Source organism: Erpetoichthys calabaricus, chromosome 2 (genome assembly GCF_900747795.2).
Source record: "Erpetoichthys calabaricus chromosome 2, fErpCal1.3, whole genome shotgun sequence".
Lineage (NCBI taxonomy): Eukaryota > Metazoa > Chordata > Cladistia > Polypteriformes > Polypteridae > Erpetoichthys > Erpetoichthys calabaricus.
The window spans coordinates 330,155,130-330,179,868 of NC_041395.2; the positions used below are offsets into that span (position 1 = coordinate 330,155,130).

General features: G+C 39.6%; 2 protein-coding genes across 2 annotated transcripts in view; both read right to left on the reverse strand.

The window, feature by feature from the left end:
• Positions 1-24,524, reverse strand: part of LOC114669649 (receptor-type tyrosine-protein phosphatase eta-like) — a 340,250-nt gene extending 315,726 nt beyond the window's left edge. Inside the window, exons 1-4 of the mRNA XM_051922618.1 lie at positions 24,446-24,524; positions 21,329-21,449; positions 18,817-18,873; positions 11,855-11,942 (exon numbers count right to left, since the gene is read on the reverse strand). Of these exons, the coding sequence (XP_051778578.1) occupies positions 11,855-11,942; positions 18,817-18,873; positions 21,329-21,449; positions 24,446-24,524 (345 nt within the window). The remainder of the gene's footprint in view (positions 1-11,854; positions 11,943-18,816; positions 18,874-21,328; positions 21,450-24,445) is intronic.
• The window catches only part of ptprjb.2 (protein tyrosine phosphatase receptor type Jb, tandem duplicate 2), a 332,873-nt gene that overhangs the window by 109,907 nt on the left and 198,227 nt on the right, over positions 1-24,739 (reverse strand). The gene's annotated exons all lie outside the window — the stretch shown is intronic.

The window sequence follows — 24,739 nt, forward strand, 5'->3', positions numbered from 1 at the left end:
CTATCTATCTATCTATCTATCTATCTATCTATACTACTGGTCAAATGTTTTAGAACACCTCCAATTTTTCTTCAACTCAGTTGAAATGCAATGAATTTCTAAAAATGGTGAAAAGATAAGCAGTAAACTGCCAGTGGTTTACATTTAAAGTTTAGTCTAGCAAACACTGAAAAAGGGAAATTTCAGAATATTACAAATGAACCTTCTTCAGGGAACAACTAATAGGTTAGAACCTACAGATGTTCTGCAGCAATTGAAGTTTACTTAAAGCCTTGCAAGTTGAAGTAAACAGGTGACTTAACTTCTGTTGATCACTTTAAAACCCTCTGTCTGTCTTAAAGCAGAGTGAGAACAGAGTGTGTCACTACACCTTCTGAAACACTATTTGGACAATAACTATGGGTGGCAGAGCTTTCAGAATGATAGCCCCTAAAATTTGGAATTCTCTCCCTCTCAGCCTTTGCAAAGAAAAATCTATTATTAATTTCAAACTTCTGTTAAAAACAAATCTTTTCAATGAGTATTCTTTTTTCGTGAATGTAATTTCTACTGACTTGTTAATGTGTTTATTGAATTGTAAAGTGTCCTTGAGTGTATGAAAGGTCGCTACATAAATAAAACATTATTATTATTACACTGGTACAGAACAAATAAAAAATGGCAAATAAGAACAGGATCTCCTCACAGGCTTGATTGAGGTATGAAATAACTTGCCAGGGCGAGAGGGGGCGCTGTTACTAATATTCTGTTCTCCTTCTCTCCCTGCAGCTCAGAGAAACTGCACAGTGAGGACATTTAGATAGATAGATAGATAGATAGATAGATAGATAGATAGATAGATAGATAGATAGATAGATAGATAGATAGATAGATAGATAGATAGATAGATAGATAGATAGATAGATAGATAGATAGATAGATAGATAGTGTAGCAGTAGATGCTCGTGTCCACCTCTCGAACCCTCAGGTACCACTCTTGAGACCAGGTGAAAGTATAATAACTTTTCTTTTTATTACTATACGGTGCACAAAGCACTCTCCACACCACCCTCATTAACCACAATACTCTTTCTCAATAAACAATACTCCTCCTCTCCCAGACACGTCGCCACCCTACCTCCCAGCTCAGCTCAATGTTCTGGGCTTCCCAGAGTCCTTTTATAGACCCTGACCCGGAAGTGGCTCCAAGCCAAACCCACAAGTCCGTTTTCCTTCCGGGTCAGGGCAAAGTCCTTTTCTTCATCCCGGGAGCACATCGCTTCTTCCCGTCACGTGACTGGGATGCACTCCCGGGTTAAAGGGCATGCCAGAGCCCACTAGCCCCCCTACAGCGACTCCTGGCGGCCCCCAAGATATCCAGCAGGGCTGTGTCAAAACACTACACAGTCCATGAGGCCCTGCTGGAACTCGGGGCGCAAATATGCTGTCCGGAGGGCTCCTCCTAGCGGCCTGGGGGTGACGACCGGAGTCCATAGCCGGTCGTCTGTCACAATAGATAGATAGATAGATAGATAGATAGATAGATAGATAGATAGATAGATAGATAGATAGATAGATAGATAGATAGATAGATAGATAGATAGATACTTTATTAATCCCAGGGGGAAATTTACATACTCCAGCAGCAAAAAATATTAAATTAAAGAGTAATAAAAAATGCAGGTAAAAAAAAAACAGACAATAACTTGAATAATGTTCAACGTTTACCCCCTCTGGTGGAATTGAAGAGTCGCATAGTTTGGGGGAGGAATGATCTTCTCAGTCTCTCATTGGAGCAGGACAGTGACAGCAGTCTGTTGCTGAAACTGCTCTTCTGTCTGGAGATGACACTGTTTAATGGATGTAGTGGATTCTCCATAATTGATAGGAGCCTGCTGAGTGCCCGTTGCTCTGCTACGGATGTCAAACCGTCCAGCTCTATGCCAACAATAGAGCCTGCCTTCCTCACTAGTTTGTCCAGGCGTGAGGCATCCTTCTTCTTAATGCTGCCTCCCCAGCACACCACTGCGTAGAAGAGGGCACTCGCCACAACCATCTGATAGAACATCTGCAGCATCTTACTGCAGATGTTGAATGACGCCAGTCTTCTAAGACAGTACAGGCGGCTCTGTCCTTTCTTGCACAGAGAATCAGTATTGGCAGTCCAGTCCAATTTATCGTCCAGCTGCACTCCCAGGTATTTATAGGTGTGCACCCTCTGCACACAGTCACCTCTGATGATCACGGGCAATGTTCCCTCTAATTTTTTGTAGGCTATGTGCGCAAAAAATATCATCCATGCGCATTTTAAAGCAAGACTAAATTTCTGTGCGCTACAGAATGTTTGTTGGAGTTCAGTTCAAGTTACAAAAACACGATGTTATTTCAGTTATCAATACCAAACAAGTTTCATTGTTAAATGCTATACCTATTAATAATGTGTAATTATATTTTACAGGTAGCATTTCGAATGTGGCACCAATGTCCATCAATTTTGCTAATTCTGCAAATAGATCATTCTGAAATGCAAATTTCGTCATCTCTGGAAAGCTGTTTATCAGATTGCTTTTGATTTTTTCTGCAACAAGGAATTTAAAGTCATTGTATTGTTGAATAATGACACTTTCCTCCTGAAGAAATTGTTTGTACTTTAAACAAAGAGATCGGATATGTTCAATTCCAAAGTCAAAGTCGCATTGTGCTATTGCTGTACAGTCAAAAGCAGACCATTCCTCAATTTCATTTTCAGGAAATCTTTCACCCAGATGCAAACATAGGATGTTGATGAAGGTTAATATGGAATTAGTATCCACGGAAACTTCTTTTCCAGACACCTTGTCAAGAAGACTGTTAACTTTATCACTCCATTTAACCTTCTCACCAAGGTACTGCATTCGAAGTTTGTTCAGTTTACCCTGTGCAAGATGATAAGCTTCCAATGGCGTCAAACCACGTTTTTGAAATGCCATAGTTAAAGAAGCCATTTCTGATAAGACATCATTCAAAATGTCCAATGTTATATGAAATTGTTCACTCTTCAGCTTCTTATAGCAGTACTTTGATATAGGATCATTATCTTTGGATTCTTCAAAATATTTTAATAGGGGATCATAATTTCGAATAATTGCTTGAAGTGCAAAGTGTCTGGATAACCAGCGCACTTCATTCAGAGGTCTGAAAGCAATTGATTCACATTCAGAAGCATCTGCTATTTCCTGAAATTTGTATCTTTTAGTAGAAGCCATTCAGACTTAAAAGCTATTGCAGCTCTCTTGCGTTTTGCACCTTTCATCGCTTGCGGTTTCGACATTTAAAAAATTATATCTAGCTACAAAGTACCAGGCTGAACACCAAGATTCCACGAAATAAACAATACAACGGAAGTCAAAGAATCAAAAGTTAGCGCGTTTCGTACAAAGATGTTATAGGCTGCCGCAGGCAGCAAGATACCGCATAGCGCCGACCGTAGCCTGCTACGCAAGAATCTACGTCAGTCAACTCTGATTGGTCGTAGCTGCACAAGCGACGCCACACCCCTGATTTAAAATTTATAGCGCTTCGATAAATGGGATAAATGGGAAATCGGAACAGCTGGCCTTCTGCAACATTTCACTTTAATGCCAAAAATCATTTTAGGCAAAAATTTAATTTTTGTGCGCGCTATTTTAATTTGTGTGCGCGGGTTCGGAAAGTCGTGTGCGCGCGCACACGCGCACAGCTTAGAGGGAACAGTGATCACGGGGTCCATGAGGGGCCTGGGTCTCCTAAAATCCACCACCAGTTCCTTGGTTTTGCTGGTGTTCAGTTGTAGGTGGTTTGAGTCACACCATTTAACAAAGTCCTTGATTAGGTCCCTATACTCCTCCTCCTGCCCACTCCTGATGCAGCCCACGATAGCAGTGTCGTCAGCAAACTTTTGCACGTGGCAGGACTCCGAGTTGTATTGGAAGTCCGATGTATATAGGCTGAACAGGACCGGAGAAAGTACAGTCCCCTGCGGCGCTCCTGTGTTGCTGACCACAATGTCAGATCTGCAATTCCCGAGACGCACATACTGAGGTCTGTTTGTAAGATAGTCCACGATCCATGCCACCAGGTATGAATCTACTCCCATCTCTGTCAGCTTGTCCCTAAGGAGCAGAGGTTGGATGGTGTTGAAGGCGCTAGAGAAGTCTAGAAACATAATTCTTACAGCGCCACTGCCTCTGTCCAAGTGGGAGAGGGATCGATGTAGCATATAGATGATGGCATCTTCCGCTCCCACCTTCTCCTGGTATGCGAACTGCATAGCCTCACCCCTTCTGGTTCATTGACTATAAGAAACCCAGCTGCTTGGACGGAGGTGTCTTTTATGACACTAGGTGAAGCTCCAGTGAATGACCCAACCACAACACATTCACTTTTACCACTAACCCAGTAATGCCTTCAAATGCCAAAGTCTAATTTGATTTCCCAGAATGTGCTTTCCCCTTTCTACAGGCTATTTTAATGAACTTATGTAAAACACATTTATACATATTATGATTATGAGAAACATTTCAGCAATGGATGTCTGTCTGTTGTAATCACAGGCTTGCTGTCTGCTGCCGACTGTTGATATGAGCACCATTGTGTTTTGCTGTTTAAATCACTGCTCCTACTTTCAGTTCTGCCTTCATGAGGTGCTGGATTGGTTGAGTAATGTCCCACTCACTGAACTGTCTTTAAATCCAAACATATAGTTTGAATATAGCATACTGTATGTCTGGCCATGCCAAATTTAATTTTTGATCTCTTTATTGCTTTAAAATAATACAAATAATTAACCATATCTTCAAAAACTATGTGGTCAATTCTTCATATTTTGAATGTAATTAAAGCTTAGTCAATTGAATTTAGCTTATTTGCTCGTTTCTGGAACACTCTACATAATTTCTTCATACTTTTACTGTGCATAAAAATATTCACATTGCTTAAAATTCTTACCAATTCCTACCAATTTTCGCATATTTCAGTAAATTTCCAGCAAAAAAAAAATCACCCTATATGGCAGCGTTTCTCAACCTTTAAGTGTTTGCGACCCGGGTTTTCATAACAGTTTTAATCGCACCCCCCCTAACGTTTTTTGAAAGGAACCCACTAATACCAATTTTTTTTTTCTTTAATTAATGATATATCATAGATGCATATTTTATTATACCTACTTAACTTTTATCGATATTTATCTAACTCTATATTTATTTTTCTAGTATCAGAATGTAGTGTAAGTTAATTTGTTTTTTGTTTCAATAGATTTATTTTTCATATTTTTGATTCTTGTTTTCTTTTTTTCACATCTTCGCGCCCCCCTTTTTGTTACTTTGCACCCCCCCCCCCCTAGGGGGGCCCGCCCCACAGTTTGAGAACCACTGCTATATGGAAAATGAACAATGAGGCTAATTGAAAGTTGAAATAGATAGATAGAACTTATTTGTCTCCAGGGGAAAATATGGATTTTTACAGAAGCTCTTTAAGTAAATAAATAAATATAAACACACACTTTGGCCTGAACACACACCAGAATGACTATAAAGTAAGAAAATTAAAAAGAAAGAAAAGTTCTGACTTGGCTGTCATAGTCACAGTGAGGCATTATGCAGACATACTGTATTACTGTTGGTCTGAAACACATTAGAAACAATCTTAGTTATGAATGCTATAATATTTTTTTCTAAAGTTGGTAATAGCACTGAATAAAACTGATAGAGGCTAATGAGATAATTCTTATTTGAACCTTCTGTGTGCAAAAACATTCAAAAAAGATGTATGCTTACTTTTCCTTTTTCATTGCACCGTGTCAGCATGACCAGTGTCTGCACATTCTGCTCCCAGATCATCCTCCAGAAGTCCTTCACAGTTCTTGGCAGGGGGCCCTGAGTACCAATGAACTCTTTCTTTGAGTTATAGCCCTGACAATACAAAATACCACCAGAGCTAACAAATGGAGTCATGATTTTAAATGAATGCAAATAGAAAATAGGTAGTGTTCATCCCAAAATGACAAAAGCAAATTACAAAGCACAAAAACTTGATGTACAGAAGTGTCATATAAACACGTTTATGTTTAAAGATCAATAACAAATAGTATGTTCTTATTTGTTGGCTTAAATTAGGACACTTTTTTTAAGAAGTGGAATGGTTGTTTGTTATTATCGTTATACTTAATATTAAGTTCGGCTAATTAATCTGATAAAGGATAACTTGTTAATTGGTATAAACAAATTTAGTCAGACAGTCAATTAAAACCACAGCTCTTGGTTATTCCAGTAATTCTTTTTCTTCTTTCAGCTGCTCCTGTTAGGGGTCGCCACAGAATTTCATCTTCTTCCATACCTTTCTGTCCTCGTCATCTTGCTCGGTTACACCCACCACCTGCATGTCCTCTCTCAGCACATCCATAAACCTTCTCTTAGGCCCTCCTCTTCTCCTCTTCCCTGGCAGCTCTATCCTTAACATCCTTCTCCCAATATACTCAGCATCTCTCCTCTGCACATGTCCAAACTAACGCAATCTCGCCTCTCTGACTTTGTCTCCCAACCGTCCAACTTGAGCTCACCCTCTAATGTCCTCATTTGTAATACTTACTGGTAAATAGCTGGCATTGATGTAGTCCTCATTCAGGTTACCTTTAGTTGATAGTTTCACTCGAAACTCATCATCTGAAAGGAAAATCCAAACTAAATATACAGTATTATAAAGCAAAATACAGAGTAATATAGTATGTTTATAAAATAACTAGTCATTAAGCCCGTTACAATAACGGGCGCTAGAACAGTAGTACATAAACATTAGTAGGAACAGTCTATATTAAATGGCAAGGGACTTTGACCTCATTCTTTTTGTTCGTTGTATTTTTCTTTGTCTTTCAGCCTTTCTTTTGTTGATGTTTACTTGCTGAGCTGACCGTTCTTCATGGGCTGCCGCCGTGTATTGTGTGTCTTTAATTTTCTGTGACAGTAATACTGTCTTGTACATCCGCTGGCTTGTACGTCCGTAATATATACCTTTAATTTTCTCAGGCGGTAATACAGGCGTGCTCATCGGTAATATGCCTTTAATTTTCTCTGACAGAAATACTGGCTTGTATGTGGCTGTAATATGCGTCACTGTATTGTGTACCTTTAATTTCGTCTCGCAGTAATACTGGTTTGTATTTCCATAAAACGCCTGTAACTTTCTCTGACAGTAATATCGCACATCGCACCATGCCCCGCACATGCGCACTTCACCAGAAGACACACACACACGGACACCTGGACGCACACAGGGTTTTTTTTAAAGAGGATTCCATAGTATTTACAATGCACAATAGAATTGTATCCTGTGATTTATGAGGATAGGCTATGTTATAATTATTAGGAGTGAATGCTTATATTTCTTCATTAGACAAGGTGGCAGTTATTTCAAATCATTTCCACTTGTAGATCAACTTCCAAAAAGCAGAATGGTTGAGTTCCAATTGTTTGGAGATCTTATTAACTCCCTTCTCAGACTTGTAGGCTTGTACTGCATTCTTTCTGAAGGCCTCAGGGAGCTCTTTGGATTTCAGCATGGTGATAACACACACTTCAGCAACAAAGAGAAAACCAAACTAAATGCCTGAGGTCAAAAATGACCAGCAGCAATACACTGGTATAGTACCTCACTGTAATTGTGAGTGTCAAGTCAGATCTTTTCTTTCTTTTTAAGCATTCTGGTGTATGTTCAGACCATAGTCCATATGTGTGAATGTGTATATATGTATATATATGCACATGTGCGCATGGGAGACAGCTAAAGGTCTTGAAGCAGGGTAATTCCACGCCAGACCAGGTGGTGGTGGAGTGCAATAACCCTTTTCCTCTTTCCTCTGCAGACCAGTTATGGAAAATTCTGCCTGGCCCTAATGACACCACTTCCAGTTCCAGCCCCAATGACATCACTTCCAGTTCCGGTCCTGATGATATCACTTCATGTTCTAGCCCTGATCAACATGCAATATATGGGGCGGCTACCCCAAACCTTTTTTGTGGCTCTTTTTCTCTTTTTTTGGTGTGAATCAACTATGCCAAAGTGACATCAGAAAATGAGAAAAAGAGCCAAAAAAAAAAGGTTTGGGGTAACCGCCCCGTATATTGTAGGTTGTTTTGGTGAAGAAAAAAGAAATAAGGTTTTGGAGTTCAAGATGGAACTGATTTACAGGATGCAGAATGGTGGTTTTATGGTCAAGCAGAGGAAGTGTGGTCATCCTGGCTGGAAACGGAAGTGATGTCATCAGGGCTGGAATCAGAAGTGATGTCATCAGGGCCAGGTGGAACTTCGCGTATCTGGTCTTCAGAGGAATGAGGAAAAGGGTTAGTGCACTCCACCAACCCTTGGTCTGGCATGGAATTACCCTCCTTTGAGCCCTTCAGCTGCCTCCTTATGCGCATGTGTGTGACAATATATATATATATTTATAATTTCTATCTATCTATCTATCTATCTATCTATCTATCTATCTATCTATCTATCTATCTATCTATCTATCTATCTATCTATCTATCTGCAGTGCATCCGGAAAGTATTCACAGCGCATCACTTTTTCCACATTTTGTTATGTTACAGCCTTATTCCAAAATGGATTAAATTCATTTTTTTCCTCAGATTTCTACACACAACACCCCATAATGACAACATGAAAAAAGTTTACTTGAGGTTTTTGAAAATTTATTAAAAATAAAAAAAACTGAGAAATCACATGTACATAAGTATTCACAGCCTTTGCTCAATACTTTATCGATGCACCTTTGGCAGCAATTCCAGCCTCAAGTCTTTTTGAATATGATGCCACAAGCTTGGCACACCTATCCTTGGCTAGTTTCGCCCATTCCTCTTTGCAGCACCTCTCAAGCTCCATCAGGTTGGATGGCAAGCATCGGTGCACAGCCATTTTAAGATCTCTCCAGAGATGTTCAATCGGATTCAAGTCTGGGCTCTGGCTGGGCCACTCAAGGACATTCACAGAGTTGTCCTGAAGCCACTCCTTTGATATCTTGGCTGTGTGCTTAGGGTCGTTGTCCTGCTGAAAGATGAACCGTCGCCCCAGTCTGAAGTCAAGAGCGCTCTGGAGCAGGTTATCATCCAGGATGTCTCTGTACATTGCTGCAGTCATCTTTCCCTTTATCCTGACTAGACCTCCAGTCCCTGCCGCTGAAAAACATCCCCACAGCATGATGCTGCCACCACCATGCTTCACTGTAGGGATGGTATTGGCCTGGTGATGAGCGGTGCCTGGTTTCCTCCAAACGTGACACCTGGCATTCACACCAAAGAGTTCAATCTTTGTCTCATCAGACCAGAGAATTTTCTTTCTCATGGTCTGAGAGTCCTTCAGGTGCCTTTTGGCAAACTCCAGGCGGGCTGCCATGTGCCTTTTACTAAGGAGTGGCTTCCGTCTGGCCACTCTACCATACAGGCCTGATTGGTAGATTGCTGCAGAGATGGTTGTCCTTCTGGAAGGTTCTCCTCTCTCCACAGAGGACCTCTGGAGCTCTGACAGAGTGACCATCGGGTTCTTGGTCACCTCCCTGACTAAGGCCCTTCTCCCCTGATCGCTCAGTTTAGATGGTCGGCCAGCTCTAGGAATAGTCCTGGTGGTTTCGAACTTCTTCCACTTACGGATGACGGAGGCCTCTGTGCTCATTGGGACCTTCAAAGTAGCAGAAATTTTTCTGTAACCTTCCCCAGATTTGTGCCTCGAGACAATCCTGTCTTGGAGGTCTACAGACAATTCATTTGACTTCATGCTTGGTTTGTGCTCTGACATGAACTGTCAACTGTGGGACCTTCTATAGACAGGTGTGTGCCTTTCCAAATCATGTCCAATCAACTGAATTTACCACAGGTGGACTCCAATGAAGCTGCAGAAACATCTCAAGGATGATCAGGGGAAACAGGATGTACCTGAGCTCAATTTTGAGCTTCATGGCAAAGGCTGTGAATACTTATGTACATGTGCTTTCTCAATTTTTTTATTTTTAATAAATATGCAAAAATCTCAAGTAAACTTTTTTCACATTGTCATTATGGGGTGTTGTGTGTAGAATTCTGAGGGAAAAAATGAATTTAATCCATTTTGGAATAAGGCTGTAACATAACAAAATGTGGAAAAAGTGATGCGGTGTGAATACTTTCCGGATGCACTGCATCTATCTGTTCACACCCGCTCATCACTATAAAGAAATTAGGGGGAACTTTGACCTTATATAGGACTGACCTCAACTCTTTCAACTGTAAATAAGTGCATGACTTTAGTTTTTCTAAACTGCATAATAATGGAAATCACTTTTTGTATACTTACATGGCAATATATTCATGTAACGATTTTTCTTATGATTTTCCGAGCATAGTGCTGCAGTCTTGGGCTGAGTGGTTCCAACAGTTTTAATATTCTAAGATAAATAAAACATAAAATATGAATTATAGCTTTTCTGTTAGATATACAGTACATATTACACAGCAGTTACTGCAGTGTGCAGTCAGTTGTGGTGTTCCAAGTAAGACCTAACACTGTAAACTTGCTGTAACAGGGAGTATGGAGTTTGATCTTAGAGAGGTAACAGGATGGAGGAAGTTTTATCATAAGGATAAAGGGGTCGTAAAATAGAAATAGAAATAGAAAATAGACACCTTACACATTCATTCTATTTTGTCTTTTATAATTACACAGTAAATAAAGTTGTCCTTTTGTTGTGATTGTTTATCCAACTTCTTCAGGGGATGTTAATCATTGTGAACAAATCTATCTATAAAAAAATCTTGGAAGGCTTGGAAGGAGATGATACGTGATTTTCTCAAAGACACTTTAACATCCCACGAGACAAGGCCGTGAGAAAAAAGGACGGCTGCTGCACAGGCTTTTAAATGATCGACACGCAGTGTGACAAGCAGAACACGCAGCTCGGCAGCAGCAACAGCAGCAAACCAGCAGCTGATCTGACCACGTCTCCTTAGTGTGCTTTCATCCCCCCCCCCTTCACAACGTGAGTGGCAGAGATGCAAAGAGGCTGGCGCGTAGCGCGCCCTTTGGGGCTATATGGAGGTGGTGGGCGAGCAAAGCGAGCAGGGGGCAAAGCCCCCTAGTGAAAATAAAAAAAATTGTGATGAATATGTTAAGAATAAGAAATTGATTAGTATTTACCTACATTTTTTGTTCTTTACTCAGTTTTATGGAAAATGTGTCTGTGACTACACAATAGAAAATATTATGATTATGCTTATTTTATTGTGAATATGTAATACACAAAAATAAACTTCAATATAAAAAAGTAATCTATTTATATCTTCTTCTTTTTGTTTTGGCGGCTCCCATTATACATTTATAAATGAAAATGTATTTAATGCTGTAAAGCCAAGTTTTTAAATTGCTTGTCTAAATTTAGTTGCTACACATTCAGAACTGGTCTTGTTTTCTAGAGAAATTTGGCTTACTTTATAAGTAGTTTAAATTTATTTGTGTCTTTTTACAACATTCAGAGGTGCTGCCTTTTTGTTTTGTGGTTGCCACCATGTTATTAACATTGAAGGTCAACACTGGGCATTTCTGGGTTATCAGAGAGTGGATAACAAATGAGCATTTTTTGTTTTTTGTTTTTCAGGTATAAAGACTGTTCTGTTTAGAACTTCAATCATGAGTTAGGGTTTTATTTTTGGATTAGTGAAGGATTTAATTGAATTTATCATTGTAAACGTAGCTTGTTTATTGTCCTTGTCACTTTATCAATATATCTGTTCCACGAAACAATGCTGGCCCTTTGTCAATATATTCTTGAACCAACCACCATCACTATAGTTACTATTATAATACAGTTCTATTAAAAATTGAATATACACTCACCTCAAACTGTAGTGCAAAACCATAATTTTGATCTGCATAATGCTTGTGGTAGTAGTCCTCATAATTTTCAACTTTAACAGGTATGTTTCTACAGAATGTATTTTTAAACGTATGAGTTAGAGAAGCTTAGTTTTGTTACATTTATACTAAGAATAGTTTTCTGCTTTGAATATTAAATAACATATATAACTTTCTGAAACCTGCTCATTGCAATTCAGGATCATGAGCCTCAAAGTCAGTCCATGTTACATGGGCCCCATCATCCACAACAACCACCATCTTTCTTACTGAGCCAGTTTAGAATCATTTAAAACACTGCATATAGATACTGTCCGTCTTGGGGATGTAGGGAAAATCCCACACAATCACTGGGAGAATGTGCAAACTCACAAAGATACTGACTAGGGACAGGGTTCAAATCCAAATGCAGGACATTTGATCTTTAAAGTAAAAGCTCTAATCACTGTGTCAAGAAACCTTCCTTATTTTGAGTGTTTGTTAACTAATTAGCCTTTAATTTTAATGTTATGTCAGTGGGGAGAACATGAAAGAATACAGTTACTACTACAATATATCTACTGTATAGCTGCTACAATAGTCAATTAAAGCTATACTTACGTCTTGATTCTGGAAGAAAAGAGAAAAAGAAAAATGTTACTTTTTGTACCTTTTAAAATAGATAGTTCCACATGTCTTCATTTTTTTATTTAATTTACAATATTTATATTTGTCTAGGGCAGCATGGTGGTGCAGTGGGTAGCGCTGCTGCCTTGCAGTTGGGAGATCTGGAGACCTGGGTTCGCTTCCCGGGTCCTCCCTGCGTGGAGTTTGCATGTTCTCCTCGTGTCTGCATGGGTTTCCTCCGGGCGCTCTGGTTTCCTCCCACAGTCCAAAGACATGCAGGTTAGGTGGATTGGCGATTCTAAATTGGCCCTAGTGTGTGTTTGGTGTGTGGGTGTGTTTGTTTGTGTCCTGCGGTGGGTTGGCACCCTGCCTGGGATTGGTTCCTGCCTTGTGCTGTCTAGGATTGGCTCCAGCAGACCCCCCCCCATGACCCTGTGTTCGGATTCAGCGGGTTGGAAAATGGATGGATATTGGTCTATAAAGTTTCTATCTATCACAGATAAAATTCATGTACATGTAAAGCGGTGGTGTCAAACTTAGGTTCTGGAGGCCTGCAATGGCTGCTGAAGTTTTTACGAGCCACTTTCTTAATTAGTAAACAATTATCATTGCTAATAGAACATAGAGGGTTTTTATTTTTCCTTGACCTGCTTTTAAAAATTTAAACCACTGTCACATGCATGTGGTTTGGAGACAGCTGAAGCACTGTGATGATGGTAATTCTTCTCCGGACCAGGGTTTGGCGCTGTTGCTTAAAGCCTTTTCTTCTCCTCCCTCTGCTGGATGGAAGATTAACACCTTGTTCCACCTATGACATCACTTCTGTCATCCTCCTATGTGGACCTGCCTCTTCCTGCCTGGATCCCATATAAGCCCCTCCTACTCCACATCACTTCAGTTTGATTTTGGACTCTTGTCTAAAAAGACATATCACTTATTTTCTCCTCAAAATATACCACGCCTCAACCCTTTCTAATTTGTTCTTGTATTATTCTTACAGAACTTAGTTGTTTATTTTCTCTGTAACCAGCAGCCAGCCAATAATGAGAGTGAGTCAAAAGATGACCAGCTAATTCAGGAGTCTCAAAAGTTCAATAGGGCCACCAATTTTTGCTGCAACTAGTTTGTTAAACAGAAACCAACATTTGATTTTAATGACACCTGTTATTTTTTAATGACATTTTTTGAGTGCACCATCCAAATGACCTGTAACTGATATTTTGAAAACCTGCACTTTTATTTCAAATATTTTACTTAAACATGTTGGCTTTCTTATTGCTTGCCTGCTGTAAATAATTAAAAGTTTTTTAATTTTAGAAAGGAAATCACTCAAAATGAAGTAGGTTCTATTGATAACTTGTTCTTAATTAATGACCATCATCATCAAGTCCTTTCATGAGAACCCTGAATACAATGAGGACCTAGAGTGGGCTGGGTGGTCTCATGGCCTCAGAACCCCTGCAGATTTTATTTTTTTCTCCAGCCGTCTGGAGTTTTTTTTGTTTTTTCTGTCCTCCCTGGCCATCGGACCTTACTTTCATTCTATGTTAATTAGTGTTCCCTAATTTTCATTCTTATTTATTTTGTCTTTTATCTCTTTCTTCATCATGTAAAGCACTTTTGTGCTATATAAATAAATGTTGTTGTTGTTGTTAATTAACAGAAAAGTTGAAATGAAAATGTGCAGCCAGTGCTGCCTTGGTATCCAAGTTTGACACCTGTGATGTTAAGAAACATAACTTTATTGTTCTTTAACCTCTGTGATGTTAACCTGAGTGCCTCTTGGGCTCTGAATTCTATGTAAATATGTCTCTTAGGTTAAGCTGTTATGATCTAATCTACATCATTACGCCTAAATAATGCCCAGAACAGCATTTTGTTTACATCTAGTGGCTAAAACAGCCTTGTGCTGCAAAAGAATCATGAATATTTCTATGTGTTTTGCCTTGTTGTGGTAACACAACAATATTCACGAGTGAGGCAGAGCCTTCAGCTAAAATGTATAATGGCAAGTAAATAAGAAGGTATAAAGCCAATTTTAGAACAAAAACAAGCTGAAACTAAACCATTAATTGAATCAAGCAATAGTGATGACAATATGAATTGGTAACTAAATGTTGACACAGATACTACTCTGTACAAGCAAACCACCATGATGCCTGGTGAATTTGGTTGTCTGAAAGTTCACTGTGGTGCAAGCAGCTGTATGGATATGAAGGCAACATGATATTGATTGAGTGGATGGACAACAAAGTCATTAGCCCCCTAAGCACTTTTCACAGTGCAGCAAATGTTAATGTTTTGGTCAGGGAAAATGCAGAAGTCACTAAGCCTTGTACTGTGGTAGTCTACAATTACACAAGGGGTGTGTCAATTGTGTAGGTCAGGTATTCAACACTCTCATGCGTAAGCAATAGAAAAAATATTGTACAATAAGTGGGCAAAGAAACACTCTTCTACTGTTCTGATTGCAACGTCAGGCAGTGCATTGGTGGCTGTTCCAACACATGTCACATGAAGGACGTGAAGTACACCAGTACTGCAGTGGACGCTACACATACTGTAACTTTCCTATGATATTTATGTTGATGTTTTGGTAATTACATCTTTCTGTTACATGTAACAACATTTTTTCTTTAAAAAGATATAACATTTTTTGATTGTTTTTTGGTGGGAAACATAACGCTAAGAAGGTTAATCAAACATAGCCTTTTCTTTTGATCAAAGTAATAATTTATGAATTAAAGCAACACTAATGTTATGAATGTCAAAAAAGCTGGACAAAATTCCACTTGTCATTTTATACAACACAGAGTTCAAAATTCACAGTCTTTCTTTTAAAGTTTCAAATGTGTATTCTAAAAAGTCACATTTTTTCATGAAACCAAAATTTCCTGCATAAATGAAATATGAAAAAACATATAACCTCAAAGGGGGCAAAACCAGGCCCAACATGGTGCAGGTCCCAAGCTCAGATAAATAGGTAGGGCTAGTTTTAGGAAGAGTATCTGGCTGACTGTAAAACCTTAGCCAAAATGATTAATGTGAACTTTGGAACATTTATAGAGGGTACTCTGTACACAAGGTGCAGAAGCCTTACCTGAACATTGTAGGAAGTGAGCAAGGGCTACCTGGTCAAGGATGGGCCCAGTTAAAGAAATTATTCCAGAAGAAGCAAAAGAAGAAGAATATGGGAAGGAGAAGGTAGAGTTAAAGATAGTAGTGGGGACACTGATTGCTGGGACAATGACTGGGAAAAGAAGAGAGATGGCAGATTTGATGGACAGGTGTGAGAGAGCGGTGTCTACAGAAAACTATATGCAAGGGGAATAAAGTAAAACTGGGAGGTGGCTATAAGTTGTTGTGCAATGGAATGAACGAGTAAGGGAGAACTGGTGTAGAGGTAGCAGTACTCTAAGAACTAAGAAAGTGACTGTTGGTGAAGATCTAAATGGACACGTGGGAAAGAGTAGAGAAAGGGTACATGGAGGGTTCGGAACAGGGGAGAGAAATGAGGAATGGGAGAGGACAGTAGAATTTTCCATGGTGTTTGATTTGGCATTAATTAAAATATTTTTTGGGAAGAAAAGTAAATCAGCTTGTGACTTATATGACATTAGATGAGGAAGGGAAAGCCAAATAATGTGTCAAAAATCTCATTTGAAACAAATAAAGAATTGTAAGGTGGGAAAAGTGTTACAATGCAGTCTAACGTGGTGGTGATAGACTGGGACATCAGAGTCATTAAGAGAATAAAACTAGAGCAAGTAGTACCAAGTAATTAAAAGAGAAAGGGCTTAGTTAAAGGTTTTGGGAGAAACCTTTAAATGAAGAGCAGTCATGAGAGAGTGTTTAGGAATGGTGGGAGAAGAATAAGAAAGTGTTTTGAGAGTGAAGAGTGAAGAGGTGTTGAGTAGTACAACAGAAAAGAGACTACCTGGGAACAAAGACATACGTTTGTGGAACTGTGAGGTGTTAAATACTAAAAAATAGCAAAGAAGACATGCTACCAATCAGAGGAGGAAGACAGAGAAATATACTGGCAGAGAAACAAGGGAGCAAAGAGGGCATTTGTAAGAGCAAAGGCACAAGTTTTGGAGGAGGTGCATGAAAAACTGGAGACTCAAGAGGGAGAAACAATGATTTTTAGAATGTTTTTTAGAAGAGGGAAGGCTAGGAGCAAGACAGGGAAGGATTTCAGTCAGATAAAGAAGATGAAAGATAAGCAAGGTATGGTTTAGAATGAGCATGATGGGATCAAGAATAGATGGTAGGGGTACTTTGAAAAGTTGTTAAATGAAAAAAATCCAAGGGAAGCCTTAAATGAAGGGCTTGTACCAAGAATAAGGAGGGAGGAAGTACAGGAGGAACTGAGAAGAATAAAGAATCGAAAGGCAACAAGACTGAATGAAATACCAGCAAAAGTCTGGAAAAGTTTAGGAGAAGAAGGAGTAGATATGTTGTGGGACCTAATGCAGAAGGTCTATCAACAGGAGAAACTACCAGAGGACTTCAGGAACAGCCTGATTGAATCAATTTTAAGGACAAGGAAGATGTTCAGAATTGTGGAAACTATAGAGGGATATAGCTGATGTCACGCACAATAAAAATCTGGGAAAGTGTAATGTAAAGAAGGCTCAGGGAAGAGGGGCAGATTTTTTTTTTCCCTTTACCAGACAGAGAAACACCTGATGCATTTTTTTACATTGAGACAGCTCATATAGCAGCATCAAGACAAACAGAAAGGCTGCCCTATGGTGTTTATTGATTTGAGAAAGGCATAAGATAGGGTGCCACATCAAAAGGTCTGGAAGTAAATAAAACATGGGGGAGAAAGGAGTACTAGAGGAATGTATTAAGATTGCCCAGGATACGTATGAGGGGTGTAAGAACCTGGGCTGGGGTAACAGATAAGATTCCAGTTACAGTAGGTCTGCACCAACTGTCTTTTCTTAAGTCCTTACCTCTTTGATCTAGTTATAGATGTGCTGAGTCATCGGAGAAAAGATGAATCTCCCGGTGCATGCTTTTTGTGTTGTGTACCAGCAGAGAGAAAGAAGTGCAGAGGAAGGTAAAAGAATGGAGAAGGGTTTGGAAGATAGAAAGCTTAAGATAAATAGGAAGAAGACAGAATATTTTAGGTTTAACTATGATCAGGGTTCAGAAGTTAGCCTACAAGGGGAGCTATTGAAAAAAGTAGATACATCTGAATAGCCAGAATTAGTGGTAGCTCAAAATGGAGAACTGGATTCAGAGATAACCCTCAGAGTGCAGTATGAATGTAACCATTGGAAGAAGGATATCAGGAGTATTGTGTGATCGAAGAATTAAGGCAAAGGTTAAAGGTAAGGTTTTTAAGACAGTGGTGAGACCAGCAATGATGTACGGACCTGAGACATTGCACAGTTAAAGGAGCACAGGAGAAGACGTTGAATGTGATGGAAATGAGAATGTTGAGATGGATGCATGGAGTTACAAAAAAAAAAGGATAGAATAAGAAATGAGACAATCAGAGGTACAGCAAAATTGGGAGAGTTATCTAAAAAAGTACAGGAAAGATTCAAGTGGTATGGACATGTAATGAGGAGAGACAATGTACATGTGGGAAAATGAGTCATGGGAATGGAAGTCTAGGAGGAGAGAAATTGAGGAAGGCTGAAGCAGAGGTGAAAGGATGGAGGAAAAGGGGGTGACTGACAAGAAGGTTCAGGACAGAGCAGTAATGGAGACGGTTGGTCAAACACATTGACCTCACATTGAAGTTGAAAAAGATGAATATAAAAAAGAAGACTATAAATATAGGAAGAAAAAAAACTTAAAAACTCTTCTACAAAAGTATACAACTCAGCAAAACTTTAGCGTTTGGAATTTTCCACTTAAATTGTTGCTTGCATTGAGAAGTCAAACACTCTTTGAGATAACAGCTGCCTGTTTTTATTCTCAGAAGAACACTTGGGGTTGTGTATTTGTGAACCATCAGCCAGACATCACTGCCATGGATCACTCCTTCAAAGATATTAGTGACCACCTTGCACCTCTGCCTCTTGTCTAATTCTGTCTACATTAAATCCATGTATCATACATCAAAGATAACTTGATAACATGAATCCAACAATATGAACCTGCTTTCTCCAAGAATTAATTTCCTGGACTTGAGAAGCAGAACCACAGCACGACTACCTCTGTATATCTGGCAGTGGATTCTCATTATTCTAATGAGGAGGCTCACAATTGACATTTAATTAGCTTAATTTATTCAGAAATGTTTTGTCCATTAAAATATATGTTGTTCAAAGCATTTCAGTGAAAATAAAACTACAAGTATCAAATAAATATACCTGCTGAGAGGATCACTGATGACATCAACATTAGGTGGAGGCTGGCTTCTGTTTTTCCTAGACATATACAAAAATTAAACAATATACATAAAACTTTTTTTAATTAATAGGATGTTATACAACAGCAGTATTAAAGGTATCTTCTCATTTTTGTCCAGATATGTCTAGATTTTCAACTGATGTAGCTAAAATTAGAGGAAGTTTAAGCAAACCAGCATCTTGTATTGAAAAGGTCAAGGGTTAAACACTTTTGGGAAAACATCTTAAGAAAGTGGGAAGAAAACTCAAACCCTGCAAGTTTAGCACCTAAAAGACTTAAGCATGGGGGGGTGGTGGGGGTGATGCTGTTATGGCTGCAGTTTTTGGTTCTAACCATTACTACTTCCTGTGGAACATGCCTATTTTGTCTTAATTTAATTTAGTTCTTTTTTAGGATTTGGAAATATTGTTTCTTTTTTGAAAGAAAAAGTGAAGGTCTGAGAAATATTGGTCTTCTGTAGCCCACAAAACGTTTTGACAGTACGTTTAACTGTGTGGTGTGACAGAATGAGAGCACTAAGAGACCATAGAGTTAAATAACACATTTCATTAACATCAAGAACTGGATTCTAACTAAGAAATCTGAACGAAAATGGTGACCTTTAGGAAATGAGTTTGAGAGCCCTAGTTTTGCTGGTTGTCTGAAGGCTTGCTTTGCCTCTCATTATTGTTAAGGGAAAAAGAAACAATTAAGGGGTCTGAACCTCAAAAGACGAGTCTGTTAAAATTTTAAAATTAAAGAAAAAGATATCCACTCTATTAGTGTAATTAATAGGCTAGTGTCACACAAGTGCGATTGGGAAGGCAGTTTACGGGCTCAAATAACTGCATGTTTCCGCCAGACCAGGGGTTGGCGCTGCCGTCAAACTCATTCTCCTCTCTTTCTGCAGAACAACTGACAAACCCTCAAATTAATGATCACTTATAGTCCTCAGAAATCCACCACAACATCACTTTAGGTTTTGGTCCTCAAGATCTCGTCTCCTGCTGATGTCACTTCCAGTTCCAGAACATCACTTTCCATGACGTCCGTTCCCTTTTGCCGACTATACACTGTATATGGCAGCCATTTTTGTTATTTTCAGTTCTGTTTTGGAGTCATGTCTGTAAAAAAATTTTGTTGCCTACCTACTCCACAGATTACAGGGTGGATCCTCAAACCTTTGATGTTGTTCTTGTGTTTTATTACGCTAGTAATTAACAAAGTGGTTGAGTTTGACACTGCTGACCTAATGGTTCTGTCATCATTAGATCTGAATGTTTCTGAATAAGAACAGAAGTTAAATCACAAGGGAGAAGTTAGTTTTTCTGTCAGGCTATTAGACTACAGCAAGCCACAGGACTGAGACAGTAATTTGACTGCTGTGATCCACTAAAACAAATATTTATTACAAGAACGATGGACTGTAATGAAAACCTCAAAAAAGACAGGACATCCATCCATCCATCCATTTTCTAACCCACTGAATCCGAACACAGGGTCACGGGGGTCTGCTGGAGCCAATCCCAGCCAACACAGGACGCAAGGCAGGGAACCAATCCCGGGCAGGGCACCAACCCACCGCAGAAAGACAGGACATGTTTTTTATACAGCTTTTTTTTTTCAAAGTGAGTACAATTTAAGACCAAAAGACACATAAAAGTTTGGCATATACAATATAAGTGGAACATGCAGGTAGTACAGTAAATAACCAGTAGGATTTAATTTCCAAAATACCAACCAATTGCTTTGACAGCACTTAAACTGTTATTTTAGTGGTCAATAAATTGGTAAATCAGTTGATGGGAGTTCTTGTTTGGATTATTTTTTCTTACAGATTCAAAGACGAAACTTCTCAAAGACAATATTTACATTTGTACTATTCACAAATTACCTGCACCCTTGCACGACCAATGATTTATTATTTTTTTAAATTTGATATACTTTATGATACTAAAGGGAAAATTGTCTTTTCGCATGACTTCTGGGAGTCAGAGCGCAGGGTCAGCCATTATACAGAGTACTTGGACCATTTTTTTTTTTCAGGTTAAGGGCCTTGCTCCAGGACCCAACAGAGTAGGATCCCTTCTTAAAGTAATGGGATTTGAACTGGCAGCCTTCCAATTACCAGTACAAATCCTTAGCCTCAGAGCCACCACAGAAAGAGAAAATGTTGTTACAAACTGGCTTGCACAAAATGTCGACTACAGTGTTTAGTTTAAATATGATAGTTATGGCTTACCATGCCACCAAAATGGAGTAACAATGACAGCAGTTTTATCTTTTACAATAGAAACACATGGTGTTATATTGGAATGTTTTGTTTTCTCCTGCAATAACCATCTCAATGAAAAAGTCACAGGCAAACCATGACTGCACCAATTTTCATTAAAGTCTTTTTGAGCTGTCAGCATTGTGGAATAAGGAATATTTATTAAAACAAATGTAGCAGTTTTAGTAGTTTAAACACTGAAAGCAAAGTAAATGTTTCACCTTTTCCTGTAGATGAAAAAAGCCACTATAGCCAAGACTAGAACAACAAGTGCCACCAACAGCCCTCCAATAACTCCTCCAATAACTCCTCCAATAACTCCTCCAACAACAGCTGGATTATCTAAAAAAGAGGACAAGGAGAAAGTATCTACCACAAGAAACTAAACAGATATTTGTAGTGACAAACGTATTGGCAAGCTAGCAGTTTTAACCATTTACTCTATTAAAAAACAATTTAAAAAGAAGAAGTAATTGTCAGTTTCCATAGTTTTCATTAAAAGTATACATCCATCCATCCATCCATCCATCTTCCAACCCGCTGAATCCGAACACAGGGTCACGGGGGTCTGCTGGAGCCAATCCCAGCCAACACAGGGCACAAGGCAGGGAACCAATCCCGGGCAGGGTGCCAACCCACCGCAGTAAAAGTATACAGCACAGACAAAAAAAATATGTTTTTACTCATAACAATATAGAAAAGCTGGGACATAAATCATTGGCAGACTTCAGGATATTCACCTAATTTTGATGAGAAGAAGCTAATCCTTCTTTCCTGTGCACATCATCCAATCTATATACGTAGCATGTAATTTTAAAGTGTCAAGGTGGAGAATTTAAACACCAGGGAGAAAAGCTTAAAAGGGTGGATAAGTTCAAATATCTTGAATCAACAATGATTCATTCTATAACTAACACTTTGATGATAACTCACTCAGAATCTGCAGTTACATTATCGGGTGACTTCAACCATGTGAGCTGGGAACAAATGATTTCTATCTAACGGTTCTACTCGAGCAAATAACAAGCTGGACCTGCTGTATTCAAATGTTGAAGATGTCTTTAAGTATAATCTACTTGCTTCTTTAGGCAAATCTGACTACCACCGGATTCATTTTATTCCCAGCTACAAGCCTGTTATTAGATAGCAACCTGTTATCTCCACAATAATGAGGAAGTGGAGCCTGAAATGGCTCTGAATGACTGCTTCCAAATAATAGATTGGGAAATGATGTGCAAGTCAAATGGGGACCATATTAACGGACTGTCACTGCATCACAGACTGTGTAACTTCTGTGTTGAAACAGTGGTACCCATAAGGACATTGTGCTATCAAGCTGCTATCAAGTTGGTGCAGATGATCCAGAATGCAGCAGCCCGTCTTGTATTTAATAAGCATTTAATAATCAGGTTGCTACATTGGCTCCCTGTAGCAGAACACATCAAGTTCAACTCTCTAAATTCTTGCCTACAGAGTATTCATTGCATCAACACCAGTGTATATGGAGATACATGTGAGGTGCAATGATCCTTCTCGTCCAATCAGATCTGCCAGAGAACAGTGTCTGGTGACTCTGCTTCTGTGTGGTATCAAGTTTCAATCCAGACTCTCTTCCTGTGTAGTTCCTAGCTCCATCAGAAGTGCTCACACCTTCACCGTATTTATGAAGCAATTGAAAACCCATGTGTTCTGTGAATATCTGTCTAATTGATTAGGAAAAAAAACTTTGCTCTGTGATCTTTCATACTGTTGGTTGATTTGTTGTTACATTAAGTTTAATTGCTTTACTGATTGTTAGTCTGTGTTTGTAAATTTATTAGTTATTACATACTTTCACTTGACTTTTGTTACCTGTCCTACAACACTTACTGAACAAACAAGCCCTAGCCTCATGTTACTCGATTATGTTTACCTCTTTTGAAAGTCGCTTTGGACAAAAGCATCTGCCAAGCAAATAAATGTAAATGTAAGAGAGGCCCAGCCAATCAACAGGCTAATTAAAAGGGCATGCTTAGTTATAGAACACACTCTGGACCCCTTGAAGATCGTAGCGAAGGAGAGAATTAAAATAAAGTTGAGTGCCATTATGAACAATGCTGCACATATTCTCTGACACACTAACACTGAGGACTTTCACCCAACAAATTATTCAGCAAAAGTGTGTCAAGAAACTCAACTGGGGGTCCTTCATAACAACAGGAATACATTTGCATAATACCTCACTGTGACTGTGACAGCCAAGTCAGAACTTTTCTTTCTTTTGAAATTTCTTACTTTACAGTCATCAAAGTGTGTGTTCAGACTAAAGTGTGTCTGTTGTTATGCATGTGCGTGTGAGGGAAACCTTAAGGGCTCAGTTGATGGTAATAGCCCGCCGAACTGGAGGCTGGCAGCTATGGTTTAATGCCTTCTCCCTTCCTCCCTCTTTTACAGTGGCATAGTAGGCAGGACTTTGTTGGGAAAATTAGTGTACAGCAGGACCTAGTCACCATTGGAACAATAGCGAACACCCCAATGCACTCCCTGAGGGTCCTGGTAGGAGAACTGCAGACTCAGCTCACCAAGGCAGAGGTGCACACCCAAGGTCATTTGGCACTCCAACAGGAGCGGTCACATGCTCTGTTCCAGGTATTGGTACCATTCTGACTGAACAACAATATCGGGGCGTACCTTCTTCAACCTACAGCTGTTGGTCATCACTGGGTGCATGTGGAGCGGGCGCACATACTGGCACTGTTCCTGACGGGAGATGTGCAGCGGGCTTATTACAAACCAAGCTGCTTCTAATAATGAATGCCTGAAAGCCGAGGTGTTTCTGCAGTATGGCATATCCCAGAACCAGCAGGTGAGGTCATGTTGGGAGTAGCATTCCAACACAGTGCAGTCAGCTGACTTCCAAGCCTTCGAGATATGGGTTTAAGAAAGGTGATGGCTGAGTCTTGATTTGCCTGACGCCATAATAATAGTCGGATGTGTGGCATGCAACATATTAATGAATGCCCTCCCCGAGTTTCTCACCCAGGTGGTCTGGTGGCAACACCCTAACATGGAGGCCCTCATAGCAACCCTTGAGCAGCACAGAGAGGCCTCGCAAATCGAATGGGCAGAACGGTCTGCTGTATGCCTCTCGTTGATGAAAGGCATCTACCCACCTGGTGTGACTCAGAGCCTGTGGCCAAGCTGACGGATAAGCAGACACCACCCTGGCACTGTTTCAAGTCCGTGGCAGTTCAGCACCTCATACCCAACTGCCCTCACCTCGTTGAAACAATCAACTGCAGTTGAGTGTGAAGAGAAAGGTATTGTGCACTCGTCAATCTCTTATTCCTTCCCTTTACCCAGGTGGTGGTGGTTAATGGGCATAGAACCTCCAAACTTATGATTACTGGCAGCAACGTCTCCATTATTGCTTGTCATTATGTGCTCCCATGACAGTGGAATACCAATTCGATCAGTCTAACCTGTATCTATGGAGGAACCCGAGGGTACAGGTCTGCCTTATGTGCCATCAGCTGTGAAGGTGTAGACCGCACGCTTAAAGTGGTGGTTATGTGCAATCCACTTTAAGCATTGATACTTGGGCAGGACTGCTTATAGAGCAAAAGCAGTGAACCACTGATCACCCCTGCGAA